The sequence below is a fragment of the Canis lupus genome, chromosome 37 (assembly GCF_011100685.1).
Source record: "Canis lupus familiaris isolate Mischka breed German Shepherd chromosome 37, alternate assembly UU_Cfam_GSD_1.0, whole genome shotgun sequence".
Lineage (NCBI taxonomy): Eukaryota > Metazoa > Chordata > Mammalia > Carnivora > Canidae > Canis > Canis lupus.
The window spans coordinates 25,591,367-25,619,073 of record NC_049258.1 but is presented as its reverse complement, the minus strand read 5'-3'; the positions used below and the strand labels follow the sequence as shown (position 1 = coordinate 25,619,073).

The 27,707-nt window shown below is 53.3% G+C and overlaps 4 protein-coding genes, 1 long non-coding RNA gene, 1 other non-coding gene and 1 pseudogene across 19 annotated transcripts in view; 3 read left to right on the top strand and 4 right to left on the bottom strand.

Moving 5' to 3' along the window:
• Positions 1 to 2,341: 2,341 nt before the first annotated feature.
• On the bottom strand, positions 2,342 to 8,431 carry RETREG2 (reticulophagy regulator family member 2). The gene is made up of 9 exons (XM_038585785.1): positions 8,130 to 8,431; positions 7,734 to 7,840; positions 6,559 to 6,589; positions 6,077 to 6,212; positions 5,582 to 5,666; positions 5,110 to 5,253; positions 4,876 to 4,970; positions 4,588 to 4,723; positions 2,342 to 4,328 (listed from the first exon to the last, which is right to left on the bottom strand). The coding sequence occupies exons 1-9, from the start codon at positions 8,414 to 8,416 to the stop codon at positions 3,700 to 3,702; spliced, it is 1,650 nt and encodes a 549-aa protein (XP_038441713.1). The 5' UTR covers positions 8,417 to 8,431; the 3' UTR covers positions 2,342 to 3,699.
• A 95-nt stretch (positions 8,432 to 8,526) lies between these two features.
• Positions 8,527 to 8,583, bottom strand: MIR1840 (microRNA mir-1840). The gene has a single exon (NR_049316.1). It is a non-coding gene; the product is annotated as a microRNA mir-1840 (primary transcript).
• Positions 8,584 to 8,632: 49 nt separating this feature from the next.
• CNPPD1 (cyclin Pas1/PHO80 domain containing 1) lies at positions 8,633 to 14,181 on the top strand. Of its 6 annotated transcripts, none has more exons than XM_038585790.1 (11): positions 8,633 to 8,757; positions 8,934 to 9,109; positions 9,230 to 9,291; positions 9,878 to 9,965; positions 10,388 to 10,496; positions 11,033 to 11,114; positions 11,281 to 11,401; positions 11,487 to 11,615; positions 12,166 to 12,227; positions 12,596 to 12,713; positions 12,944 to 14,181. In XM_038585790.1, exons 4-11 carry the CDS (start codon positions 9,897 to 9,899, stop codon positions 13,487 to 13,489), a joined length of 1,236 nt encoding a protein of 411 aa, XP_038441718.1. In that variant the 5' UTR covers positions 8,633 to 8,757; positions 8,934 to 9,109; positions 9,230 to 9,291; positions 9,878 to 9,896; the 3' UTR covers positions 13,490 to 14,181. The 6 variants fall into 6 exon arrangements, with proteins under 6 accessions (XP_038441718.1, XP_038441714.1, XP_038441716.1 ...); XM_038585786.1 differs by having other exon boundaries at positions 9,230 to 9,466; XM_038585787.1 differs by lacking the exon at positions 9,230 to 9,291 and adding an exon at positions 9,373 to 9,466 and having other exon boundaries at positions 8,639 to 8,757.
• Positions 14,182 to 15,343: 1,162 nt separating this feature from the next.
• Positions 15,344 to 22,455, bottom strand: LOC111094448. The gene is made up of 3 exons (XR_005385414.1): positions 17,875 to 22,455; positions 17,553 to 17,750; positions 15,344 to 16,069 (listed from the first exon to the last, which is right to left on the bottom strand). It is a non-coding gene; the product is annotated as an uncharacterized LOC111094448 (long non-coding RNA).
• Positions 15,579 to 22,728, top strand: SLC23A3 (solute carrier family 23 member 3). 7 transcript variants are annotated; one of them, XM_038585782.1, is made up of 12 exons: positions 15,579 to 16,075; positions 16,211 to 16,368; positions 16,520 to 16,614; positions 16,832 to 16,905; positions 17,113 to 17,294; positions 17,615 to 17,738; positions 17,894 to 18,008; positions 18,943 to 19,196; positions 19,782 to 19,887; positions 20,179 to 20,346; positions 21,537 to 21,672; positions 21,768 to 21,927. In XM_038585782.1, exons 1-12 carry the CDS (start codon positions 15,875 to 15,877, stop codon positions 21,778 to 21,780), a joined length of 1,626 nt encoding a protein of 541 aa, XP_038441710.1. In that variant the 5' UTR covers positions 15,579 to 15,874; the 3' UTR covers positions 21,781 to 21,927. The 7 variants fall into 7 exon arrangements, with proteins under 7 accessions (XP_038441710.1, XP_038441712.1, XP_038441707.1 ...); XM_038585779.1 differs by having other exon boundaries at positions 15,583 to 16,075; positions 21,637 to 21,672; positions 21,768 to 22,728; XM_038585778.1 differs by having other exon boundaries at positions 15,586 to 16,075; positions 21,577 to 21,672; positions 21,768 to 22,728.
• Positions 22,729 to 23,457: 729 nt separating this feature from the next.
• Positions 23,458 to 27,707, top strand: part of NHEJ1 (non-homologous end joining factor 1) — an 82,460-nt gene continuing 78,210 nt past the window's right edge. The window contains exon 1 of one of the 3 annotated variants that reach the window (XM_038585774.1): positions 23,458 to 23,563. The gene's annotated coding sequence lies outside the window, so the exon portion shown is untranslated. Of the gene's footprint in view, positions 23,564 to 23,958; positions 24,198 to 27,707 lie in introns of those variants that run through there. The other 2 variants (XM_038585777.1, XM_038585776.1) reach the window with 2 other exon arrangements.
• LOC100682998 lies at positions 26,819 to 27,492 on the bottom strand (annotated as a pseudogene).

Genomic DNA, 27,707 nt, shown 5'->3' with positions numbered 1-27,707 from the left:
ATCAATATTAAACGGTAGAGGGCAGCCCTGGTGGCTCAGCAGGTTAGCGCCACTGTCAGCCCAGGGCGTGTCCTGGAGACTCGAGATGAGTCCCACGTCAGGCTCCCTGCTTGGAGCCTGCTTCTCCCTCTACCTGTCTCTGTCTCTCTGCCTCTCTCTCTTCTTTCTCATGAATAAATAAATAAAATCTTTACTGCAGAAAGGTCATCAAATTTGTATTTTAAAATAATCTAGTGACATTTGGGGGCATGAATTTCAGTGAGGGACAAGAGTGTAGACAGGGAAACTGTCGTAGTATGTCGGGTAAGAGATGAGGAGGATGTGAATCAGGGCTGTGACACATGTGACAGAATCAAGGAATAATTAGGACATCAAGTTAGCACCAGCTGTGATTGGGTGTGGGATGAGGGTGTGGGCCTTCATAGTTGGTGGTGCCAGCAAGCAAGATGGAAAATACAGAAAAAGTCTGTTTAGGGGAGGTGGGGGGTGGTGTGCAGAGTGGAAAGTACCTATGGGATGTTCAAGTGGAGATGCCTAGTTGGAAGTTCTGGGCAAAGAGTTGAGCTAAGATGTAGAAGCCATCATCACGTGAGTGGAAATGAAGCAGGGGAACATGTGAAATTGCCCAGGCAGTGAGAAGCAAAATGAGCCAGTGACACTCATTGACCAGCAACATTTAAGGGAGCAGGAGGAAGAAGTCCAAGGAAGCTGAAGTCAGCCATTAAAAGCAAAGCCATGTGGTTATATATTGTCCTTTCATGATGGAATGAACAATTCTTGGCCTATTAATCCTTGATTATTGTACTTTGAAAGATCATTTATATCTACTCTGTTCTGCAATATCCCTTGACCAGAAAAAAAAAAATCTGCCTAGCACTATTATTGATCAAATTCTTCTTGAAGGCTTCATTTCTGCCCTCTGAAGTCCTACAGGGCACCCTTCAAAGTCTGAAGGCAGCTAATGTGGCTCAACTCCGCTCTCTCTTCTTGGAAGCTTCTCTGTTCCCTCCATAGTTCCCCGTAAGACCCTATGTTCAGCGTTCATCTCTGGCGATCCTTTCCGGGGAACACTGCATTTGTCAACTTGTTCATGAGCAAAGCAAGTCATCTCCTGGCAGTACACTATATACAGGTATTAACTTCCTAGATTTGGAGACTATTTCCAGTAATATAACCTAAAATTTAGTTTATAACCAGTCACCTTACACTATGAGCTGTTGGGAGTATGTAGTTGACTAGAGCGCACTGCCCTTCCCTCCAATGTAAATGTAACCCGCTCTTCCTGCCCCCGCCTGTACTCTACAGGTGATTTTTGTTTAGCCTAAATTGTAGGTTTCATATTTCTGCTCACTTTTCTTTCACTCACAGGGAAAGCTTTCTTGTCTCTAGCCAGGACACCCAAAAAACTAGATTAACATGGAGCAACCATCAGATCAAGGTGAATGTCAACAACTGACCCTCATTGAACTCCAAATCTGTGGCGAAGGTTTTGATCTAACTAAAGCTTCTAGCTCCATCTTCAGACTGTAAGTTTAAGGAAACGGATTAAAGGTGAGACGTAGGGCAGCCATTGAATTTCTGATTAGTTGATTCTATTTTTCTTGAACTTCCGGTTTGTTGATTAAAACCTTTTCCTATTCCCTTCTGAGACCTCTAGATGATTAAAAGTTCATGTTCCTTTGGAGGCAGAGGATGGCCCCAACTCTAAAAGATGGTCTCTCAGGAGAGGGTGAAATAAATAGAAGGGAAAATATTCTCACTCTGTGGAGAGACATAGCATAGGAGTCAACTCCAAGAAGTCAGGTAGCATCACAATCAGGTACCTCACCAAGAGGCCACCTGCTCAGGTCAGTGCTTTCTCTAGTGCTGTTCTTCCCCGCAAAGAGCAGGACCACTATGAGTCCACTCCGTGAAGCTGAGATACTAGATTGGTTCTCTATAGTTCCCGTGTCCTTGGGCATCTCCCCATGTGTACCCTTTTAATGGACAGGGGCTTTCTGTTCCAGTGTGATCACTGGAGTCATTCACTAGGACTGTGAGCTTCAGAAAAGTTAACTCATATGTAAAATGGAGTATCTCAGGATTATGAGGGAAAAAGTGAGTTAATAAATCTAAATCACTGGGGCCCCTGGGTGGCTCTGGCTCTTGGGTTTCAGCTCATGAACTCAGGCTCGGGAGATGGACTCCCGAGTGGAGGGCCGCGCCTTGGTGCAGTGGGCCTGAGATTCTTTTCCCCTCCCTTTCCCTCTGCTCCCCCCACCCCTGCTCACACACACTCTTATCTTTTTAAAAAGTAGACATAAATTACTCAGAATACTGAGCACACATATTATGCTTTCAATGCGTTAGATACTATTTCTTTAGTGTACTTTGGCCTCAAAACAGTTCTGACATGGGCGTGAAGTCCTCCTTGTTTGGGTCCCCAGGATACAGAAGCCATGGCTGAACGTGCTAATTGTTAACGTGGATTGGTAAGGACTTCTGAAGACATTAAGGTTGTAGGCGACATAGTAAACAACTGTTACGGTCCTCAATTTCTACTGATTGGGAAGACGAGGCAATTTCCTCCTGCATACACTTTATTCACACATGCTAAATCTCACTAACATATCACGCTGTCAGGGAAGATGACTAAGGGCAAGTTAGGGCTGTTAGGGTAATCCTTGCTTCTGGCCTAGTTTTGCACCACAGTAAATATAAATAGCCAGGAGCAAGACTGGGGACAGGGGGGCGAGGAGGGAACAGAGCAGTGTGGGAGGCAGCTGGCAGTGAGGCAGGCAGGCAGGCGGCAGCAGTTCTAGCCAATCAACACTTTATTTTTCCAGTCAACACTTGCACAGATGTTACTGTCCACGTCCTGACCCTAGAAGGGGGGGTCCCACCACACTGGGAACATCCATGGCCCCCTAGAGAGCAGTCTCTTTAAACCTTCCTAGGATAGTTAAGAAAGCCCTTCATCCCAACAGGATGGAGCTGCTGCTCACTAATGCAGTGCTGGTGCACGTGCTGTGGGATTCCCACTCTCCTCCCTTCTCAGGGAAGGTTGGGATGAAGTAGGGCAAGGGTGCAGTGGAGTTTTTGTGAGCTACAGTGACCTAAGCGCATAACCACTGGCCTGACCTACCACTCCAGGTTTAGTCTGTACCACCCAGACAAGAGCCTCCTTGAAGCTTAGCCACAGCCTGCTGGGGAGGAGGAGCTGGCAAAGAGTGCAGAGTGAGCTGCAAAGGACAGGACACAGCCAGGAAATAAAGCAGAGAGGGACATGGGACAGGAGAGGAAAAGGATAAAGTGCCCAAACTAAACCACCAGTGGGACACGAGGACAGAGCAGCACAGGTCCCTGAGGATAGGAGGAAAATAGAAAGGGCCAGACCACCAGGGCTTGAGGCATAGTGGAATGAGAAGAGAGATGAGGCAGGGAGGCAAGTGCAGGGTGGGAAGGACTTCCCTTAGCCCTGTTCACATCCACTAACCCAAGTGTAAAATTATTTACAAACTTAAAACCAATCCCAGGCATGGGTACTGTACCAGGCCTGGGACAGCAGGCAGGCAGGCAGGCAGGCAGGCGGAGGGTGGACGGGCTCCCATCTGACAGCCAGCTTCCCCACACATGCCCTCTCCCTAGAGCAGGGAAGAGGAACCAGGGATGCCCCTAGCCAGGAAACCCTACTGTGCCTGCAACTCCTTCCCCCGTGGCTCATGGCTCTGCCATGGCCTGAGCCTCCTGGTCTGACTGTACCAGAGACAGGGTGTCGGGCCCCAGGGATGGAGGGGGTGGGGCATCGGGGGGCTCTGAGGATGTCTCTGGCCCCAACCCCAGCTCGGCATTCAGCTGTTCCAGCTCCCCCTGATCCAGCAATTCGAAGTCCTCCGTGGTGAGTGCCTCTTCTTCCTCGGGGGCAGGCAGGGGCTGGGGCAAGTCTTGGGGGAGAGGGGGAAGCATGGAGGGGGACGGGGAGGGGGCTGGGTCACTCTCAGCAAGGCAAAGTAAGGGTGACAGGGTGCTTGGTGCAGTGGTGAGGTCACCACTCACTGCCTCTGGGCTCAGTGTCTCCACTGGTCCTCCCGGGGACAGCTGCACTCCATCTGTGGGAGAGCCCGCCCCATTGAAGTGCGTGTTCACAAAATGAAGGGGGGACGAGAGCCGAAGCAAGGTTTCCTTGGCTACCACATCTTCCTCCTCTTCCGAGTCTAGGTCTTGCCTTGAGAGGGCCTGAGGGGGGCCCAGCAGGTCTTCGGGGGGGGCCGGCTCGGTCTCCTCTCCTTCTCCCAGCTCCCGGCTCAGGGCCTCCTCTGGCTCACTTGGCAGGCTCTGCTGGTCCAAATCTGTGCAGGAAACAAAGGGTCAGGAATGGGTGTATGGGCCTGCTGTTCTGAACCATCACAACAGGCACTCAGTTCAAGGATGAGAACTCAGGACATGGAATACTGGACCAGCCTCAGGTGTTAAGGTCTTTCAGAAGCTTGAAGTCGAATTAGAGGATCAGTTCCCAGAGGAAATATTTACGGGGGTGACAACCAAAGAGCACAGCCAACATCCACAACAGGAAACAGGAAGATCGGAAGGGCAAAACGCTTCTCATACCCTCGGAGACATCAGTTAGTTGTGGAGTTGTGGCCCGGGATACAGAGAAGCCACCACTCTCCAAGATAGAAGCCTCCTCATCTGACAGCTCTGAGTCTGTAATGGCCAAAGCCAAGGCTGTTTTCTTCACATCCACCTGCAGGAGAGCCCAGACAACACAACAGGTGAGAAGAAATCCAATTATTCAAAAATACCCCCCACTGACTCCCAGTCCCTTGGGAGGTGGCTGCTCTGAAATGGATGCTCCTCCAGCGTTCTACTTGACATCCCATCTCCCTTGGACCTCACCACCGGGGAGAAGCCAGCCAGTTCTGCTTCGCTTTCACTCTCGGTCTCCGCCAGTGGCTCATCACCTCCGGGGGGTGCGTTCTTCCCCTGTCGCTCTAGAGAAATAATAGCAGAGTAGTGACCAAGTAGAGACCGTGGTGGAGGACAGACGTGGCCAAGGAACTGGAAAGGAAGTTCCAAGGCACTTCATGAGCCCTCCCCCAGGATCCCCTCTTGGGTACAGGAGCCCCTTACTCTTCTTGTCATGTTTGTGATGCAGGGCATCAGCTTCTGCTTTCATGCTGTAGTCCAGCTGCATGAGCAGGGGCTCCAGGCGAGTGTACATCCTCTGGATCAGCTCATGATAAACCACCAGGGGCCACAACAGGATGCTCAGCACTAGGGGTTAGAGAGTTCACTCAGAGCTCCCTGTGCCTATTTCCTAAGGGCCCCCATTTAACCGGTCCCTAAACAGAAAAGACTGAAGGCTTTCTGGAGGCTGTACCAACCTCCTCCCTCCACATCTCCTACTCTCCTCCCCAGATGACTCTTCCGCTGTTACTAATTCTCCAGCATCCCCTGGAGATCTCCGTGAATGGACAACCAGAGAGGAAGAGAGAAAGAGCGCACGCACCACCCTCCCTTAGAGTCAGTCAGTCCCTTTAATCCAGTGCAGTAAAAGAGAAAGAAAGGCCTTCGGGAAGGACAGAGATTGAACCCTACTCACAGACAATGTAGGAAATCATAATCCCCGGAACGTAGTGTCCCAGCACAGCCAGCACAGCACAGCCAGAACAAACTCGAGCACAAAACTGCAGAGAGAAGCAAGGCTAAAAGGCATACGCCCCATTCACCTGGGCAAGACACTGCTGCTCAGCTGGCAGGAGCAGGGGTAAGGATGTCTTCTAGGGATGTGGTGATCCACTCTAGTCAAGAGGATGTCCAAGACCACCAATTCAAGAAGTTTACCCCAGACCTCACCAAACACCTATAATCCAAGCTGCCTCTGCCTTAACAAGCAGCAGCATGAGAACATCAAACACATTATTCCCTGAAATGAGACTACTCCTGTACCAGGACACTACCTGTGAATGTTGCCTTAAAAGGCACCAGCCCTCTTCCTTCAGTGTCCATCCAGAGATTTCATGTTCCTCCTCCCCATCTGCCACCCCCCCTCTGTTTCCCCACAGCGCAGAAAACTGTTTTATGACATGGAGGTTACCTGAGCTGGATTCTGCCTCTTGTACTGCAGCAGCTCCTGCAGGTGAATCTGGAAGGTGAGCCAGCTCTCAGCCAGGTATCTGCACAACTCGGGCACACTCAGCAGGTGCGGCCGGGCGCCTGACCCCGCACCCTCACTGGGGAGACAGGACATGACCCCTGGAAGCCTCAGACACCAGCTTCCTAGGCACTCATAACCCTCTGAGAATGCCAAGGAGATCTTCAGTCTAAACATGTGGACAACCCTACTTCCCAAAGGGAGGCTGGCCTGGTCTTGGGAAGCAAAGCCCAGAGTTTCCAACCCTCTGCCCCAAAAGGAGCAGGCACCCAAACACCTACACAGGAACCCAGGACCAAACTTGTTGCCAGTCCATTTGCTATGCTGGGGTCTGTGCTGTAGTGTCACCCTGCAATGTGGTGACACTGACACCAAAGCAAGATAGGGCCTGGGGTATTTGTCTTCAAGAGATGACCTGCACTCACCTGTCAGAGTGGGGCTCCTCTGGGGATGATGCTATAAAGAGAGGAGGGGAAAATAATTGAGTGGAGACATGTCCCGGGCCAGGAATAACTGCCCCACCTCTGCATTCCCAGGGCACTTTATTCAGATGCCAAACGCAGGAACAATTACATTGTTATTATGGCTTGCATTTGTATGCCTGACTCCTTTAAACCTCACTCTTCTTTTTTTAAGGACTTTTAAAATTATTTTTATGTAATCTTTACACCTAACGTGGGGCTTGACCTTACAATCCCAAGATCAAAAGTCACATGCTCTACTAACTGAGCCAGTCCAAGTGCTCCAAACTTCTCTATTGGGATGCCCAGGTGGCTCAGCGGTTAAGTGTCTGCTTTCAGCTCAGGGTGTGACCCTGGAGACCCAGGATCAAGTCTAACATCGGGCTCCTGCATGGAGCCTGCTTCTCCCTCTGCCTGTGTCTCTGCCTCTCTCTCTCTCTGCGTGTCTCTCATGAATAAATAAATAAAATCTAAGATTTATTTAAAAGAGAAAGATGCAACAGGAGTAGAGAAAGAGGAAGAAGCAGAACAGACTTCCTGCTGAGCAGGGAGCAGGATGAGGGGCTTGATCCCAGGACCCAGAGATCATGACCTGAGCTGAAGGCAGATGCTTAACAGACTGAGCCACCCAAGGGCCCCTAAACTTCACTCTTTTCAAACACACCTTACTCGTGTTTACATCCCAAGCAGCTCACACAGCCTGACATCTAACTGCTCCAAAAATACCTATTTAATAACACCAATAACAACAACAACAAAAGAATCTAACACTGCCATGATTCCTCTAATATGCGGAACTCTATCCTAAGCACATAACACCTATGAGCTCGCTCAGTGCTCCCCTCTTTACTAAATACATTTTATCACCCTCGTTTCATAGAAGAGAAAACCGAGGCAAACACAAATTGAGTCGCTATTACAAGGTCACATACACGGCGAATGGAACCCGGGCAATGTGGCTGTAGAGCCCACGCTGTTTACTACGCTCACGGTAACAGTGATTTTGAGCTGGAGAAGTGGGGGTGCCTGGACGCTGGCGGCCCCCCGCACGTTCGCCCTCCTCCCCAGTCAACCCACCCGGCGGGGTCGGGCACGGGGCAAGTGCAAGACACGGCTTGGTGGGCGAAGTTAACACTCACCCGAGAGGTCCGGGAAGAAGCGAGGCTGCCAGAGATCCAGCAGAAAATAGGCCAAAAGTGAGACGCTGAGTAGGAAGAAAGGCCGGAGGGACGACGAAGAGAGCAACCTTCGGGAGAGACGGGCACCGCGGCGCTGAGCGGCTGAGCCTCCCGCATCCACCGCGAAAGGCGGAAAAGCGCCCACTGATGGGGGAACGGGAAGCTCCGGGCCTAACTCGAGACCCCAGAGAGAGGGATGGGCAACCCCGACGGGGGTGCTTCCCCGCGGCAAGCGTCAAGCCCAAGCCCGGGCACCGACACGGGGGACACGGGGCTCCCGGCGCTCCCGCCCCCGCCCCCCCCCCGCGCACCCCCGCGGCCCGGCCCCGCCCCCTCCGCCTCCTCCGTGGCGGTTACCAGAAGAGGCCGTTGAGCGCGGCCGCCGTGACCAGGCTGTGCAGCGGCTTCTCCCACACCAGCAGCCGCTGCGCCGCCGCCAGCACCGCCTCCCAGCCGCGGAGCCGCAGCCACAGCGTCGTGGCCAGACGTCCCACCGCCTCGGCCGTGGCCGCCTCCTCCTCCGCCTCGCCGCTCGCCTCCCCCATGCCCAGGCTCAGACCCAGGCCCAGCCCGAGGCTCAGGCCCAGCCCCGGGCCGCCCCCCGCGCCGGTGCTCCCGCCGCCGCCGCCGCCGCCGCTCGCCATGGCCCCGTCGCAGCCGCCGCCCGAGCCCGCGAGGAGCCAGGGCTGCGCGGCCGCCGCCGGGGGCGCGTCAGGCGGAAGGGGGCGCACGCCGCGGAGAGCGCAGCCCCGGCCGCCGAGGCCCGTCACGTGACGGCGGAGCGACGAGCCCGTCACGTGACGCGCCCTAACCGCCGGGAGAGCGCGGCCCGCGCCTGCGCGCAGGCGGCTGCCGGCCCCCCTGCTCCTGCGCAGGTTCGTGGTGCAGCTGCTGGAGTCGCGTCGGCGCCGGGGCCGCGGCGCTGCTCTGCCCTTCCGGCCCGAGGGGGCCGCGGGGCCTCACGCCAGCCCGGTTTCTCCCCCCTGTACGGGCAGGGCGGCTGGGGGGGTCCGTGACTGGCCCGGTGTTCCCGGTGCGCTGCGGCCCGAAGGGGCAGCAAGTCGGCTTCCAGATGCCCAGGGTCGCGGGCGGGACCTGCTGCGGCCCGCGGAGGGCGGCGGCCGCCCTGTTACTCAGCCCCTGACTTTCTGGTCCTCCCAGGTCCCTCCCCTCAGCGGGTAAACAAACACCGGCGCGTGACCCGAGCGACTCAAAAACAGCCTCCCCTAGTCGGAAGAGTAGTTTCCTCCCGTCCCTTTCCGTAACCTTCACGGCCAGCGCCTCTCGGAGCTCCTTGCAATCACTCCCTCGCTCAAACAGGAGATTGGGGTTGCGGGGTGAGTCTCAAAATAGAATCCTGTTGAGGTGTTCGCTTTGGGGGCGCGTATTAATGGTACTTATTGAGGCTCCAGAGTCCCAGGCGCTTTATCGTCCCTCGTGATCCCTAATTTCTGCAGCGGCCCCACAAAACACCTACTTGTATGTAGCAAACTACGGAAAGGGAGGAATACGGCAAGACGTAAGTTTCTTTCTCCGCCACCTTGACCCCAGGGCACGCACTGTGAAGCGTTTTTGTATTCTTTCCAAAAATGTTCTTTAGGCACGTTAGGGATGTCTTCAAACAAACAAGGAAACATTTGGCAGCAATTCGTTGTCGCGCATCTCGCTTTTCAGTGCCTCGAACGTCCGCGTCGGTACAGAAGGCGGCCGGCTCGGTCCCCCCCGCGAGGCGTGGCCCCCGGGACTGTCCCCGTCGCCCAGGCGAGGGCTCGCCGCGCTCGGGGCGGTCGGGGGGGGGGGGCGGGGAAGGCGGGCCCAGCGGGCGGCAGGAAGCTCCGGGCGGGGGCGGCCGGCGCTGGGTGAGGTGAGCGCCCAGGCCCCGAGGCCCGCGCCCCGCGCCCCGCACCCCGCACCCCGCGCCGGGGCCGGATCGCCGAGCCCGGAGCCCCGCCCGGGGCGGAACAGGAAGAGGCGCCCGCCAGCCCGGCCCCGCCTGCCGCCGCCGGCGCGAGGAGCCGAGGCCCGGGGGCTGCGCTGGGGAGGGCGCGGGCGGGCGAGGGCTCCGCGGCTCCCGGACACGCGCGCGTTCCCTTCCACGTTCGCAGGGCGGCAGGTGGCGGCGCGATGGACCTGGCCGGGCTCCTGCGGGACGAAGAGGGCACCTTCTGCCTCACCGGCTTCCAGGACTTCACGGTGAGTCCCCCTCCGTGGGGCCCGCCCCCTCCGTGGCCTCCCCGGGCGCTCCCCGCGGCCGAGCGCGGCCGCCAGCGCGCCTGCCTGCCGGCTGGGTCTGGAAGCCGGGCGCGAGCCCCTCGAGCCATGCCTACCCGAGGCCCTGGCGCCTTGGGCCCAGGGGGAGAGGAACGGGGTAGGGTTGGCCTCCAGGACCTTCTCGGGAGGACCTCTCCGGGGGCGAGCCCGTGGTGCAGGATCTCCCCCCACCCCCTAGATAGGCCGCCGTTGGCAAATAATCCCGAGAACCGGGCGGGGTGGGGGCACGGGCCTCCTAGCAGTGAGCTGAGCCTGCTGCCCGCACCCCACTCCCACCCCGGAGCCAGGATCTCCACCGTAGCCTCCCTTCCCTGGCCTTCACCGGCCACCACCTGCCGTTTCAGTTCCTCCCAGGACACCAGAAACTGAGTGCTCGGATCCGAAGGAGACTCTACTATGGCTGGGACTGGGAAGCTGACTGCAGCTTGGAGGAGCTCTCCAGCCCCGTGGCAGGTTAGTGTTGTGTGATTAGAGAGAAGCATGAAGGTGGGGCTGTCAGAGGCCACCAGAATGACTGGGTGTATACCCCACGAGCTATGTTGTCTGTTCGTAGCTAACTTATCAATACCTGGTACAAGGAGTTGGTTTCCATTTCACATGTTTTTTTAGTTCAGATGAGTGAAACACATCACTGTCTTAGGAATTTGTATCGCTCTTGATTTGTAAATGGGCAACGTAACACATGTATCGCAAATTTACAAGGTGTGTTTATTTTCTCAGATTGGTGGGATGAAAGACAAATCTGGGTAATTTCAGGTGACCCGCAAATAAGCCCTTCCTGCTGGAAGGAGCTGAAAGTCAAATGTGGAATGGGCTTTTTGTCTCAGGGTGGGAGAGTTTGTTTTGTTTTACTGTGGTTCTGTCCCTGAGGCCTCAGATTATACTGATCCGACTGTTCTGTTGATAGCAGTGGGAACTAGGTGTGTGTGGGGGTGAGGTGGTAAGGGAGGAGTTGCTTGCCTATCTGCCTGCCTTTTTGCCTCCTGCAGACATTGCTGTGGAACTGCTCCAGAAGGCAGCCCCCAGCCCTATTCGTCGACTCCAGAAGAAATACGTAGCTCATGTGTCCAGGTGAGCCTGGAATTGAGGCCGGTAGGACGAGAGAGTGTTTGGGCCCCAGAGAAAGGGAAGTGCTTATCTGTAAAGCAAAGACGTAAAGGCACAGGGATGAGCGTTGTAAGAGTGGTAAGGGCTGAAAGACCCTTGGGGTTAATTAGAGATCCTTTCTGCCACCCAGGGAGGCGTGCATCTCCCCATGTGCTATGATGCTTGCCCTGGTGTACATTGAGCGGCTCCGGCATCGAAACCCAGGCTACCTACAGCATGTGTCATCCTCTGACTTGTTCCTGATCTCCATGGTAAGACGCCCCCTCCCCTCCATCTCCCTGCTGAGCCAGAGGCTGGCCCTGAGCTCTTGAGACACCGCTTCTGGCTCCTCTGTAGATGGTGGCCAGTAAGTACCTCTATGATGAAGGGGAGGAGGAGGAGGTCTTCAACGATGAATGGGGAGCGGCAGGGGGCGTGGCCGTGCCCACTCTCAACGCCCTGGAGCGGGGCTTCCTGAGTGCCATGGTGAGTAGCTGTTCTGTCTCACTCGGCTTCTCTGAGCTCTCGTTATGTTCCTTTCTTTTTTTTCCTTTTCTGGTAGTGCTCTGTAGTTTCTTTCTTTCTGTTTTTGCCTCTTTTCCTGGTGTCTTTTCTTATTAGTGGCTTCCCTTCCCAGCCCTTCTGGACCAACCACAGCCTTTGGAGGTTCCTGGCATGGTGAGGCCAGAAACGAAGTATCCCCCACCCCTTCCTTCAGGCCCTACATGTTACAATCTGAGTCAGAGCTTATCTCACTGGATTCTGAATATTTGCCTCCAGACTTTCTCTGCCTCACAACTCTGAGCTTCCTATGGGCATAACTGAGGGGTTAGCTGAGGGGCGTACTGTGAAACAAAATAACATGGTGTTAAATGAGTTAATATGTAAAAGCTCTCGAAACGAGTATCTGCAGGTAGGAAGTGCCGAGTAAGTATCTGCGGGAGTGGTGGTTGTAGTTGGTGCCATGGTCCTGGTTATTCAGTGACTGTGGCTCGTATCTGAGTTTGGTCTGGCGCCCTTGTTTTCCTGCCCACAGGATTGGCGTCTCTATACTGATCCTCGGGAGATCTTTGAGGTGCTGAGCTGGCTGGAGAGCTGGTAGGTTCTGGAGTTGGGGAGAAAGGCTCAAGGGATTTGGGGGCTTAGCCCTAAATCGTAAGAAGAAAACAGAAATAAGGGTCTGTGTCACTGGGGGGAGGGAGGAGAGAGGAAAGAAAATTGCCCAAGATAGTGGCTCCTAAACCTGTCTGCCCTCTTTGTAATCACCTTTGGAAGGGCGGGAGAAGCTCCTTTAAAACACAGATCTCAGTTTCACTCTCAGTTTCTGGATCAACAGGTAGCCTAGGAATCTGTACGTGTAACAAGTTCCCCAGTGTGTCCTGGTGGGCCCCCAGGGGAATGAGGGTGCCACTGGGCCAGCTGCAGAAGAGCTGCAGACTCCCCTTGTCTTTCTCCCCTGCCAACAGTGTGGCTGAGCAGCAGGGACGGCGGCGGGGCTGGTATACCTACACAGACCTGTGTGTGCTGCTGGAGCAACCAGCCTGGCAGTTGGCCCTGGGCTCCCTCTGCCAGCGCCTGGCAAAGGTGAGGATGGCTGCGAAGGCGAGGGGCCTGGAGCGAGCGGGCGGACTGCTCTGTAGGTGTGGGATGGGCAAGTGCTGCAGGTCTTGGGAGATGGGTTTGAGACTAGGCGATGACAGCTCTGACTTGAGTACAAGCTTTCGGACAAAGAGTGAGTGGGTTAAAGACAGTCAGAAGCAGGTTTTAGGGGAAGGGTGTTTGCGAACTGACTTTTCTTACATTCTCTCTTGCAGCTGTCCTGCCTGTTGGCTATGGCATATGTGAGCAGTGTGGCCCTGGCGGTGGCATCGGTGGCCGTAATTCATCAGTCCTTGGGGCTGTCCTGCAGCCCCTCCCCAGGCCCCCCCGACCTTGGACTGGTCTCCAGGTGCCTCTTGGAACCCTGCCTACCTTCTTCTGTGCCACAGTGCCTGCCGCGTCCCGTTAATGTCTCCAGCTGCCTAGATGGCGACACAGGGCTGCGTTCACTCTGGGGCAGTCTTCTGGCTTCACTGACACCTCCACCATTGCCTCCCCCAGACCCTCCTGCCCCTCCCACTCTGCTCCATAACTGTCTCCTCTGCCAGAAGCTCCAGAGAGATACCCCAAGCTGCCACGCCTGCCACCACTCCAACCATACAGTTCCCACTGGGCCCCCCAACCCTGGGTACCACTCCCGTAACCTGGCTCCCCCCTGGCCCTGGAGCCCAATGCTCCCTCTGCTCCCCCAACCTCAGCAGTGTTCCCTTTTCAGTGTCATGGAGCTAGCCCGTCTCAAGTCTTTCATTTTCCCAGGCTAGGCGGGCCTCCGAGGAACACACTAAGAGGATCTGGGAGTCCCTGAGAACCTGGAGGGGCAAAGCTTGATTTAGATCCTCTCTACCTCTCTGGGTCCTTGGCTGGTCCCTGTCCTCCTAGGCGAGGGAGCTTAAGGGGCTATGGGGCCGAAGGACTGAAGGTCACTCACTCTCAGTGGCTGGCTGCTTGGCCAGGGCAGTGATGATACCAGGGAAGGCTGCAGGTTGGTGACCAGGGCCATGTCACGACCAGGGCCTTGTCACAGCCAGACCAAGAAGATTCCTTGTCTCTCTACCTCCCTCGGTTCTAAACTTTGGCTTTTAAGGATGGAAGGGGAAAAGTGGGGTGAGGGAGGGAGGAAAAGTTGACTGGGGGCCTGTGTGATGTCCCTGAAGCAGGAGAGTCAGGGACTGATAGGGCCAAGGTGGATCTGCCGGGGGAAGCCGGGGTGAGGTGGGGAACCCTCTCCACACCCATCCCTCGGATGTAGCCTCAAGGAGCCAGGGACTGCTGGGACCTTCGGCCTTTCCCTTTTGTCTTCCAACCTCTTCTTAGTACCTTGCTCCTGGGCTTCCCCTCTTCCCCTGGTTCTTCTCCTGGGTGTTCTCTTCACAGGCCTCTGTGGCCACTGCTTTGTATCTGGGTTTTTCACGCTTTTGTAGAACTGAGGTTTCAATAAACAGTTTCAGTTGCACGGCCTGGATGTTTTTCTTCTGCGGCAGCCCTAGCAGAATTTCCCCCTCGTCTCTGTGTTCTAAGCCTTTCTACTTCCTGAGCCCATTATCTTGCAACTCATTCTCTAAGGGCCCCATTTTAGAACTTCCTGTTTGAGGGGTGCCTAGGTGGTCAGTGGGTTGGGCGTTCAACTTTTGGTTTCGGGTTAGGTCATGATTTCAGGGTCCTGAGATCGAGCCCTGCATTGGGCTCCATGCTCAGCGAGGAGTCGGATTGAGAGTCTCTCTCTCCCTCTCCCTCTGCCCATCCTCTGTTCTAGCATGCATGTGCGTGCAGTCTCTCTGTCTCTTTCTAAAATAATTTTTTTTTAAAAAAAAAGTCTGTATTGTTTAATGGTTACAGGCTTCCATTTCCAACGTCCCCTCATCCCTGCTTCCAGCACCCTGGGGCCCCTGGTGTTGCTTGACTTGGGTCCTCTGGGATGCCTGAGGTGGGCCCTGTCCTTGTGGATCCTTAGAGGCCAAGATCAGCATCCTCTCTCTACCCTGACTTCCAGTCTCCTCTGACACATGGTAATGGTGGTGTTAAGAGGAGTCCAAGGCTGAATTATCATTGGAGGAAGGATAACCCTTCTGGCACCTGGACTGAGGGCATTTGGGACAGGTAGTACTGCCCCCTAGGGGGCATTCTGGTAACTTACAAGGCATTTTTTGAGGCAAAAATGTGAAGGGATGCTGCTGGCATTTAGCTGTTATGTGCAGGATGCTAGGCAACCTGAACTGCTTGAGACTCTTCCCTTATTATGAAGAATTCTCAAGGCAACTCTTGAATGACCCACTGGACATCATAGATATGAAAAGCCTGTTTATGTGAGCCTAGAACTTTTTAGCACGTAAACACGAGATAGTTTGCACATTTTGAAAAAGACTGTTTGCCAGGAATGTACCTACGTGTAAATTAAAACTGGACTTTGCTTGGTTCAGCACTTTGCCAAGAACTTGCTCGTTATTTTGGAACATCAGGTCACCAATGGCAGCGCGGCTTGTGGCATGTGAGTCACCAGGAAAGCACCAGTATCAGTGGGCATTGTAGACACCACATCCACGGTGATTCGACATGCGGGCTGGCAGTGCATTACATTGTCTCCTTGTTTAGCTGGGCCCAAGCTTTCACATATGAGATACTTGTTACCAATCACCTTTATTTCTCCTTTCTGTTACGGTGAGGATATTACACGGAGTTGTGGTCACTGTCGCCACGTGCCATGTATGGATATTACCCATGCATTTCCTTTCTGGGGAGTCCTGGGGGCTGGACTCCGAAAAGGCTGAAAACTGGTGTAACACTGATCTTTCCAGTTGCTGGTGGTGAGGAGGGAACACTGTAAAACTTCCCCAGGATCTTTGATAAGTCTTCTCCCCACCCCTGCTCTCCGCATTGCAGAGCGTGGAACAGGGGATCTAGATGGAGATTCTTGGGGGGAGGGGTCTAGAATGTGGTTCCACAGTTAATGGGTGATGGAATTTGCACAACAGCTGGGCAAAGGTGAAAGGGCCTGTCCTGCCCCAAATCCCTCACCCCTTCGCTCCGCTTCACTGACACCTCTACCCCCTCCTCACACCAGGCAGCTAACTTCATCCAAACTCTGACCTCTTACACTCTCTACTTAACTCTGGCCCAGGACAGCCAAGACAAGAAGAGAGCAGGGCTGCATGAGCCGATCACCCCACCATCCCATCCAACTCCGATCCATGGACCTGCAGGATGCCCTGGCTCCTCTGCCATTGTCGTCGTCACCACTGCCACCACCGCTGCCGCCACCACAATCTGCTGTCCAAAATCCCTCCTCTCACCTTTGGGCTTCTCAGTGTGGGCCTCCTCCCTGGGGCCTCAGCTGTCTTCTGGCTCTGCAGGTAGGAGCAGAGGTGTAGGAGTTGGTGCTGGCTGAAGAAGAGTTCTGGGGGGATAGGTGTGACCTGAGAAGCCCTCTGGCAAGGGGTATTTCCACTTTTTCCTGAAGACCACCCATCCCATTCCTCCTCCTGCAGCATATCTTGGTCCTGGCTTCTCTGCTCTGTGCCTCCCACCTGCTCCTGCTTCAAGGACTCCCGCCAGGAGAGCTCTCTTCCTCCCCTGCCCAGCTCTTGGCCTCCAGCTTCTTTTCCTGTGGTGTGTCCACCATCCTGCAAATTTGGATCGGCAGCAGGTGAGGGGAACTCCCTGAAGAGAAGGGGGCGGGGTCCCACGTGTGTGTGTATGTGTGTGTGTGTGTGTGTACTCGTGTGAGTGTGGGAGAGGCCTGAGGAGTCCTTTCAGCTGCTGCGTTTCCAGACCTGCCAGGGCTGCTGTTCCTACAGGCTGCCTCTTGTCCAGGCTCCATCCTTAGAGTTCCTTGTCCCTGCTCTGGTGCTGACCCAGAAGTTACCTCTGGCCATCCAGACCCCTGGAAACTGTGAGCACAGAGCCAGGGCAAGGGGTGAGGGTGGGGTGGGGTACCAATCTGAGCCTCCGGGTGTACGTGGGTGCTGGATTGAGAGCAGGCGGGGATGGGAACCACCAGGCTGTGGGGGCTTGGAGCTGTGCCAAGCACCAGCTAGGACTGTAGAACACTGGGGTTCTGTCCCGCTTACCGCTGTCCTCTCCACACCCCCAACTTGTCCCTGTCCCAGCCTCCCTTGTGCTGCGCCGGTGTGGGGGGCCTGGCTGCCCTGGCCTGGCGCTCTGGAACACTTCTCTCCGAGAGGTGAGTGCCTGGGGATGGAGGGCAGGAGGGCTGGAGGTGATGGCAGGGAGGAGGAGGTTCTTGTTTCCAGCTGGTGGGGACTGAGATGGTCTGGGGGAAGGAGCGAGGGCAGAGGCCCACCCCTAAGAATTCATCAAGAAGTCCAGGCCTAAGTCAACTCCGTTGAGCAGAACGCTCCCCCTTTGTTCTTTTTCTTGGCTCCTCCAGGTGTCCGGGGCTGTGGTGGTATCTGGGCTGCTGCAGGGCACGCTGGGGCTGTTGGGGGGTCCTGGCCACTTGTTCCCCCACTGTGGGCCCCTGGTGCTGGCCCCCAGCCTGGTGGTGGCAGGGTTCTCTGCCCACAGGGAGGTGGCCCTCTTCTGCTCTACTCACTGGGGCCTGGCCTTGCTGTACGTAAGTCCTGAGAGGTGTGGGGTGGTGACCAGCGGGCTGTGCGGGACCTGGGGGGGCGGGGGGAGAGCAGCTGGCCCTACCCAACTCAGCAGCCATCTGAGCAGGGCCAGACTCTTGTGGATTTGGAGTCCAGGATTTTGGCTGGATTCGTTTGGTCTCCCTGGCTTTTACACTATCCCCCGCTAACCTCCCCCCAAGACATCCTCCTTCCTCTCTTCTCTGGGACCCCTTTTAACGAATTATTCCGTTCTTACCTCTATCACCCGACACAGGAGGCCTGCTTCCTCTTGCTCCTAAAACTCCTTCTCTCTCCTAGGCTTATCCTGCTCGTGGTGGTCTGTTCTCAGCACCTGGGCTCCTGCCAGGTACCCCCGTGCCCCTGGCGGCCAGCTTCAAACTCTTCACCCCACACTCCCATTCCTGTCTTCCGGCTCTTCTCGGTATGTGAGAGTCTGGCCAGGGGCAGATGAGGGGAGAAGGAATGGCATAGAATGCTCGCTCAGCCTGCTATCTTTTAGCTTCTGTCTACCCCTCAAAGGCTGGCCTGGAAGGTTCTGGGGAGGGGTTCTTTCCTACCTCAGTTTTTGCCCCTCAGGTACTGGTGCCGGTGGCCTGTGTGTGGATCATCTCTGCGCTTCTGGGGCTGCGCCTCATCCCTCTAGAGCTGGCTGCATCCCCCAAGGCACCATGGGTCTGGCTGCCTCACCCAGGTAGGTTCGTTCTTCGTCCTCCATCCTCATTTCTTTGGACTCAAGATTTAGGGAATTTCATTTCTGAATTAAATCCTGTGTTTTCTCAAAACACACGGGGGAGAGAAATTGCCAGTCTGAGGGGGGCAATGGCAGCCCCTTGCCACGGGTGTTTTTTGGGGGTGTGAAGAGACATCTGCAGGCCCACCGCTCCCTGTTGATACTCCTTACCCAACTTACACCTTTGTGCTACCTCCCCCCACAGGCATTTGAGTTGGTGACCTACATATACAAATTGCTTTTGAGGCGTTGTGTACAAAAGTTGTTCATTCGTCGATTTAACAGAGGTCTGTGGTGTGCTGATTTTGTGCTGGGCATGTGATAGGGGACGTGGTGATAAATATGACACAGTACCGATACCCCTGAAGCTTATATCTGCTGGGGAATGCAGATCCTGATTAAATAGTCACCCAAGTAAATGTAAAATTGCATGTGGCAAGTGTGATAATGGGGAAATACCTTGTGTAATGACAGCTTATCATGGAGACTCTGTATTTGAGACATCAGGAAAAGTATTCTTGAGGAAGTGATCTCTGAGCTGAGATGTGAGAGATGAGTAGGAGCTAACAGAGTGAAGGCCAGGGAGAAGAGCGTTCTAGGAGGGAGAACAGCACATGCAAAGGCCCTGTGGTAGCCAGCAACACACCTAGTACAAAGGGCCTGAAACAAGGCCAGTATATCTGGAGTGAAGGGAGTGAGGCAGAGTGTGGTGAGACATGACGCCTTGTAGACCATGGTAAAGGGAAGAGTTTCTCCTGGGTTTATTGGTTTTGTCGCAAGAGATTGTCTTCAAAGACAATGGGGTCTCAAGGATTCCTGTGGCACAAAACCTTGGAGGCAGGGAGGTGCTCCAGCCTTGGGTCTGGCCCCAACACAGCTCTTTCTCCCTCCCCAGCTGAGTGGACCTGGCCCTTGCTGACACCCAGGGCTCTGGCTGCAGGCATCTCCATGGCTTTGGCAGCCTCCACCAGCTCCCTGGGCTGCTATGCCCTGTGTGGCCGGCTGTTGCAATTGCCTTCGCCCCCTCCACATGCGTGCAGCCGAGGGCTGAGCCTGGAGGGTCTGGGCAGTGTGCTGGCCGGGATGTTGGGGAGCCCAATGGGCACTGCATCCAGCTTCCCCAACGTGGGCACAGTGAGTCTTATCCAGGTATGTGTGTGAGGGTGGGGGCAGGGGAGCAGGAGATGTGGGCGATGGGGGGACACTCGTGCCGCCTGGTTGCCACCTGCATCCTGCACTCTGTCACGCTCGCCACCTCAACTATCTCATTTAGGGAGGTGCCTAGAAGTGGAAAGGGGCTAGGAGTGTGAGGAAGACACTAAGCCACCGTTCCATTCCTTCTCTTCCTTGGGCTGGGAGTTGGTGAGATCAAGTCTTATAAAGTCCCTGCTCTCTTGGGCACTTCAGAGAGGGAAAGGCAGACAATTTAAGGAAAAATGTAAGATAATTTCAGAGTGATAGGTGCTATCAAGAAAACAAAGCGGGGAAAAAAAAAAGAAAACAAAGCAGGTAAAAATTAAAAATAAAGTCTTTAAAAACAAGAAAGAAAACAAAGCAGGGTAGTTGTGGGATAGTGGTTGAGAAAAGGAGGACCCTTCAGGTAGAGTCCTTCTTGGACTCTTGGGTCCCATTTGAGTTGGGATCCAAATGATGAGATGGGCCAGCCAGGCAAAAACTTTGAAGAGTTTTGTTTGAATAGGTGGCTGTGTCTTCCAGCATGTCTCCTCCCCCTAGGCGGGATCTCGGAGAGTGGCACACTTGGCGGGGCTGCTGTGCGTGGGGCTTGGGCTCTCCCCGAGGCTGGCCCAGCTCCTCACCGCCATCCCGCTGCCTGTGCTTGGTGAGTGGACGTATCAGCGGGTCTGGTATTGAACCAGCACTCCCCTCCCCCTCCAGGATGGCCCAGCTGGTTGCTTGAGGCTGGCTGGCACCCTCTCTTTCTGAACAGCCCCCCTGACACGGATAGCAGTGAGCTATCATTTTCCCCAGCCCAACGTCTTGGCCTCTTCAGTGGGCTTTTGGCGTAACTGGAAAATGAGTTGTCTGTCTCCATCCCAACCTGCCCCGCCCCGCAGTCCTCCCTGCCCTGCCAGCCCTTCCCAACCCCCTTGGTTACTTCCCTACGAGACAGGTGGGGTACTTGGGGTGACCCAGGCCGTGGTTCTGTCTACTGGATTCTCCAGCTTCCACCTGGCTGACATTGACTCTGGGCGGAATGTCTTCATTGTTGGCTTCTCCATCTTCATGGCCCTGCTGCTGCCAAGATGGCTTCGAGAAGCCCCGGTCCTGATGAGCACAGGTGGGAGGAGGAGGGATGGGAAGAGGAGGAGACCCAGGGCTGGAGGCTTCGGGGCTTGGAGGCTCTGTGGACTCCAGGTCCCACACCCTTTCCTAGGCTGCGGTGTAAATAGTTCATCCCTTCGTATAGCAAATATTTATCAAGCATCAGATAAGCCCCTTGGGATACAAAGGTGCCTCCAGAGGTTACAGTCTAGTAAAAGAGAGAAGAGCTATGTACAACTATAACAGGAAAGGGTCAGATAAGGAGCTGGGGTGCTCAGCGGTGAGAGAGAGTTTCTGTTTAAGATGATCCAAGTTAGGTTTTACGGAGAAAGTAACATTTTGCTGGTTTGAAGGATGGTAAGATCTGAACGTACTTAGTGAGAGGAAGCTTGTTTCCGATGGGGGAGCCATCATAAACAACAACCTAGATGTAAGAAGTCATAGGGTATGTCCAGGGAGCAGCAAATACCTTAGTTTGTTAGTGCAGCCTAGCTAATAGCAGTGGCACTCAACAGGAGGATTTCCCCCTGCAGGAAATATCCAGAGACATTTTTGGTTGCTACAAAAAAAGGAGGAGATTGTTATTGGCACTTAGTAGGTACAGGGATGATGTTAAGCATCCTACAATGCACAAGACAGGCCCCCTCAAAGAGCTATCTGGTCCAAAATGTCAGTAAGTATTGAGGTTGAGAAAACCAGGCTAGAGCATGGAAGGTAAGAAGTGGGGAGCAAGATTGGGGCATTTATATATTTATTTGTAAGATCGATTTATTTTTATTTTAGAGAGAGGGAGAGAGAAGGTGCTAGTGGGGGAGGGGCTAAGGGAGAGGGAGAGAGTCCACAAGCAGACTCCCCATTAAGCTGGGAGCCTGGGAGCAGGCTTGACCCCAGGACCCTGAGATCATTATCTGAGCCAAAACCGAGGGTCGGCTGCTTAATCAAGTGAACCATCCAGGTGCCCCATGGTTGGGGCTTTTAATATCAAACTTTCCAGAGCCTGGAACTATCAAAATATATCTGGAGGGCCTGTGGATGGTCAGAAGACAGGATGATGGGCTGGGATCTTGTGGGAAGGGCCTAGATGAGGGAAATACAGAGTTGGGGGGCAAAGGCCGGGGGAGACGAGATAACAATTCAGAAAGACCTGTTCTCAGCCTGAGATTTAGATTTAGGTATAGAAATAGAAGATTCTTTGACCCTGCATAGGATCAGAGTTCCCCTCCTGCCTGGCCCCAACCCTCTGTAGGCTGGAGCCCCTTGGATGTGTTACTGCGCTCGCTGCTCACAGAGCCCATCTTCCTGGCAGGACTCTTGGGCTTCCTCTTAGAGAACACCATTCCCGGTAAGTTGAGGCCAGGCCCCAGCACAGTGGGGGAGTAGCCAGGATGTTCTCACTCCCTGGATGGGGCAATGGCCTGACCAACGTTTCTTTTGCAGGTACAAGGCTTGAGCGAGGCCTAGGTCAAGGGATGCCATCTCCTTTTGCTGCCCCAAAGGCTCAGATGCCTGAGAAGTCCAGGGAGAAGGGTGCCAAAGAGTACGAGCTTCCTTTCCCCATCCAAAAGTTGCATCCCTGCATCCCCCAGCCCCTCCGTTGCCTCTGCCCGCTGCCTGAAGACCCTGGGAATGAGGAAGGAGGGCCCTCTGAGCCAGGAGAGACAGCCGACTTGTTGCCTGGCTTTGGGGAGCAGTGTCCTGAGTCTAGCAGAGAACTTGGGTCCCAGTGATTACCAGGACTCCTATTCCTGCCCTGGTTAGTTTAGCCCTAACTCCCAGCTTGCTGGAGACTCAGCTCCCAGGTTCTAATTTCTCCTAGAAAGAGGTGTAGAGGTGTGTGTGTGTGTATGTGTGTGAGAAATGGGCCCATCTAAAGCTCATTTCTCGATAGGTGTGTTGCCTTTCCTTCTTTTAATTAGGCCTAACTTCAGGCGGGGGCCATGGTTTAGTGGGCCAGGAATGAACGAATGAGATTCTGCATGTGAACTATCTATAGTCGAACCCCAGCATTCACTTAAGAAATATTTATTGAAGGCCTCCCATGGGACGCCCAGGTGGCTTGGGGGTTGAGCACCTGCCTTCAGCCCAGGGTGTGATCCTGGAGTCCAGGGATCGAGCCCCACATGGGGCTTCCTGCAGGGAGCCTGCTTCTCCCTCTGCCTGTGTCTCTGCCTCTCTCTCTCTCTCTCTCTGTGTCTCTCATGAATAAATAAAATCTTAAAAAAAAAAGGAAAAAGAAAAAGAAAAAAGGTCTTCCATGTGCAAGGTCCTGGAATTACAGATATGGATAAAACACAGTCCCTGCCTTCTTTAAGGTACTTACCATTTAAAAAGACTTATGTAATCACTAACTAAAATTTAAGGCAAAAGGCAGTCTATAATAAACATTAAAACAATGCTATGGGAGCAAAAACGAAGCAACAATGAATTCTGACCATGGATAGGGGCAAACAAAAGCAGCACCGAGGCTGGCCTCGACACGAGGAGGATTTTGGGTTGTGGAAAGTGAATGTGGAGACTATTTCAGGCCCAGGTATTCAGCAGAAACAGAACCATCAGTTGTACAGAGCAGATAATGAGTTGTGGGGCTTCAGGTTTCTCCGTGGTGAGGGGGCACGCGCATGGGGTTAAGCGGAAGGAGAAATATGGGATGAAGGCCGACCGTGGGGTTTGACCCCCTCAAACAATTTGAGTGCTAGCGAGGACCAGAGAGACTATCTAGTGAATTTCAACCCCCTCATTTAAAAAATTTATTTGTAAAGATTGTATTTGTTTGAGGGGAGAGGGGCAGAGGGAGAGGAAGAAGCAGACTCCCTGCTGAGCAAGGACCTCGGAGGTGGACTTGGGGCTCGGTCCCAGCACCCTGAAATCATGACCTGAGCTGGAGGCAGACTCTTAACTGGGCCAGGCATGCGCCCCTCCTCATTTAAAAAAAAAAAAAAATTGGTTGGACAGGTGCGGGCGGTAAGTGACCTGAGCTGCCGACAGGGCCACACCCGGGGAGCCCTCCCGGGCTCGGCGCAGGGCCCTCTTCCCGCGCCCGCGCGCCTCCGAGGGCCGCCGCCCCGCTCCCCGAGCGCTCCTCCCGCTCCCCTGCCCGGAGCCCCAGATGCCCCGCCCCCGCCGGGCCCCGCCCCCGCCCCCGCCCCCCGCCCGAGAGGCCTCCACTCTAGGCCTTTGGGTTGGCGCGGGCCGGCCTGCAGCGGGGAGGCCGGGAGCTGTCGCGGCCGCTCACGGTAGGCGGCGTCGGGGGACTCGGGGCCGGGCCCGGGGCGGGGCGGCGCGGCGAGGGGCCGCCGGGACCCCGCGGGCTCGCAGGCTCGGGCTGGCGGCCCCGGAGCGCGGCGGCGGGCCTGCGGGGCGGGGCGGGGCGGGGCGGGGCGGGCGCGGGAGCCGCGCGTGCGCAGCCCGCCTGCTGGCGGCGAGGCGGGGCTTGGGGGGCCGCCGGGCTGGGGGCTCCTCGGTCCCCGGGGGCGGGCCGTCGGCTTCGTCACCGCGGGGGGTCCCGAGCCGCGTCCCGGGGCCGCCGGCGCTGTGACGTGCAAAGGCGGACGGCGAAGGCCCTGGCAGCGAAGGCGGGGGCGACTGCGCCGGCCGGGCCCCCGGGGGTGGGGGGGCTGCGTACCGGGCGCGAGGCTCGGGCCCCGCCGCAGGGAGGGTGCGGCCCCGCCCGCGCGGTCGCGGGCCGGCTGCCCCCTGCAGGATGGTGAGGGAACTGCGCCGGGAGCGGGCCCTCTGCGTCGTGCAAGAATAATAAACGGGTGCGTGTAGGTAACGTGGCGAGTACGGACGGCCTTGAAGGGAGAAACAGGACGCGATGCAGAGCCTTGGACTCAGTGGGACGCGCTGGGCGGGCGCAGCCAACGCCAGGTCTGGAGCTGAATGTCTCAGACCTTCCTATGGGGCCTGTGGATCTCGGGCACAGTTTTAAAAAATTTTATTAATTAACTTTTAAAATTTTATTTTTATTAATTTTTAAGTTTATTTTATTTGAGTTCAATTTGCCAACGTATAGCATAACACCCAGTGCGCATCCCAAGTGTCCCCCCTAGTGCTCGTCACCCAGTCACCCCCCCCCCCCACCTCCCCTTCCACCACCCCCTTGTTGGTTTCCTAGAGTTAGGTGTCTCTCATGTTTTGTCACCCTCACTGATATTTTCACTCATTTTTAAATTCTTCCCTCGCAGGTGTTTGGGTGGCTCAGTGGGTGAAGCGTCTGCTGTCAGCTGGGGTCATGATCCCACGGTCCTGGGATTCAGTCCCATATTGGGGCTCCCTTCTCAATGCGGAGTCTGCTTCTCTCTCCACCCCTCCCCCTTGTTTTCTTTATCGAATAAATACATTTTTAATTTTTTAATTTTTTTAAAAATTTATTCATGAGAGACACACAGAGAGGCAGAGACACAGGGAGAGGGAGAAGCAGGGAACCTGATGCGAGACTCCATCCCTGGACTCTGGGATCCTGACCTGAGTCAAAGGCAGACGCTCAACCACTGAGCCCTCCAGGTATCCCATTTTTAAAACAAATAAATAAACTCCTCCCCTGTCCCCCAAACAGGACCAAAAAACAAACAAAACAAAACAAAAACACAACCCCACAACAACAAACAACCCAACCAATTCAGTTTGAGGGTTTTGAGCTCCCAGGCTTTCCAAAGTGATGGACCAGGGAAATCAACCCAATTTGGGCCACTCTTAGGGAGCACCCTGCAGAGTCCTACAGGGACAGGCAACCTCACTTGTTCCCTGAATCTGTGACCTTTGGCAATGTGGAACTCTAGTGAGGACTGGCTTAATCATTCCAAGATCTCCTCCCCGTGGGAAACGACTGTCGTCCCATCCTCCAAACACAAGGTTTTGAGGCTGCTGCAAATAAAAATCGCTGTACATATTTACTTTTCACCCAACTACGGGCTGCACACATGAAGTTTTGTTACAGGGCCATACTTCAAAAGCTAAATTATGGTTGGAAGAATGACTGGAGGAACAGAACTATGCTAGATGTGTGAATGAAATGCAAGGAATTTCATTCACTTTGTATTTATAGACTGAAAAAATGAAGAGAATGGTATCACTCTGCCCCCTGCTTCCCCCCACACACAGAAAAAATGACCAAACTTCCTGCAAAATAGCCATAGTCACTAAATATCTACTAGGTTAAAACTACAAACATAGTCGCTGAAGTAGAAAAGTTGGTTTCCAGGATTTCCAGGATGTACAGCAGGGCATGATGTTGTCCATGGCTGTACTTGGGTTGGAATATGGGGGATGAGTGAAGCCGACTTTAATGAATTGTTTCTATCTCTGTGAAATGCTGTGTCTTGTGTTTATGACTTCTTAGTCATCTAGGTTCTTGAAATGGGATTTGGGGCTTTTTTTTGTTTGCTTCTGGACACAGATTATTAGCTCTTTATTTGTGTCATTGATTCCCTTCAGAATTTGACATAGCTATGGACCTCTTCGTCCCAAATGGCTATATGCACGTCTACACAGATTTTGCTGGTAATTCCAGAAGATTCACATGCGTAGGCTCTAGATTAAGAATCCCTCTTTTCCGGAATGTATGTATCTATGTGTATATAAATATTTAGAGAATATACATACATATACATACAGAGAGAGAGAGTGTGTGTGTATTTGAAAATCTGAGATTTTCTGGAGTTTTATTTCTAGATAATGATCAGATAATTTAAATTTCCTGCTCACAACACTTATGACGATGTTTTATAAGACAAGAATTATATCTTCTAGAAGTTCTGGGAAAGGCTAGCGTTGGCATATTTATTAGGGATATGGTAAAGAATGGTTTAGGTTTCCACATTAAGTTATATTGTTAGAAAGCAGAAATACTAAGACTAATATGCTGAGGCTTAACCACTATAGAAGAAAGACATTTTATGCCCTTTAGGAACTTAATTTGAAAAATTGAATTCTTTTTTTTATAGTGAAGATTTATTTTTAAATAATTATGGAGTTTGTTCAGGGATACATAGTGTGTACATGAATATTCTAATTTTTTCAATTTACTCACCTTGTGATATATAAATCTATGCATTACAACAGTGTAATCAACATATGCTGGTTGATTTTTCATTTTAAAGACAAGACCAAAATCAAAACCTGTGAACTTATTACACTTTTCAAACTGAAAGAATCAAATAGCTAGCTACAATTCTAAAGTAGCATCAATAAATTCAGTATTTTTCTTGTAAGTATCAACAGGCTATACTGAAACAAGGTAAAATATAAATACCCTACTCTGTACTTAATTTGAAGTGTTACCACTGAAATCAATTACAGATGTTTATTCTGAGATGCTACTATGAAGGTTGTAGACTCAAATGCTGATAATGGTAATCAAAGTTAAATTTATGGGATACCCAGAAAACAGGCTGGATTGAAACCTGTACAATTTTAAAATACTCATTAACAACAATTTTTGAAAGACACATAGAAGGCTACTGTTTTCATATAAATTGGGAGTTTTAAAATCATCTCCTTTTAGTGCTTCAATAGTCACATGGCCATAAACCAAAGACTAAATCATTTCAAATGATCACAAATACTATTTAGGCAAAAATTCTCATGTGTCAGTACTTTTAATGTTGTATACATCAAATTATAGTAAAAAGATGACTATAAACAACATGCAGCCCTGCTATTTTCATGAACGGCACAACAGATTACAGTGAACCGAGTTTATATTCCACCATCAAGTGTGGTTCTCCCGTTAGTTCACTTTGTGATGGGTCATTAAGAATATCTTCAAATCCAATAGTCTCATCATTACCCCTTAAAATATCCAATGAAAGGTTTGAGCTTGCAAGAAATGGAAGACGCTGAACCTGCTGCACTGCCTTGAATTCCATTTGTAATTTTAGTGGAGCAAACAGACCCTGGAGTTTCTTAGTGTAGAAAAATTCATTTTATCTTGGTTGAGCTGGAAATTTTTTTCTGATAATTCGAGAGGATGACTGGGCAAAAGTTCATTTTTCACACAAGGGAGACCTTTTCGAAGAAGATAATGCTGTTCAAAAGGTCCACTTGCTGAAAGTTCAGTAACTGGAATACTCTCCTTCAGCTGAGATCCAAGTCCTCTGGCATTCATCTTCACTTGCTCTGTGAACAGCCGCTCGGCCCTATTACTGTCGCCGGCCCCGCTGCTCACTTCCCTGAAAAATTGAATTCTAAATAGATTTTTCATAGCCAGGAGGTAGTAAGGTGGGGCAGGAGATGGTGTGTGTGTGTGTGTGTGTGTGTGTGTGTGTAAAATGTAAATCCATGCCTTCCATCTCCTTAGGGAGGAGTCCTTCACAAGACTTATTTGATATAGAACTGTTTAAGTGGTACCCCATCCCCAGACTGTGGGGCCACTTTCCT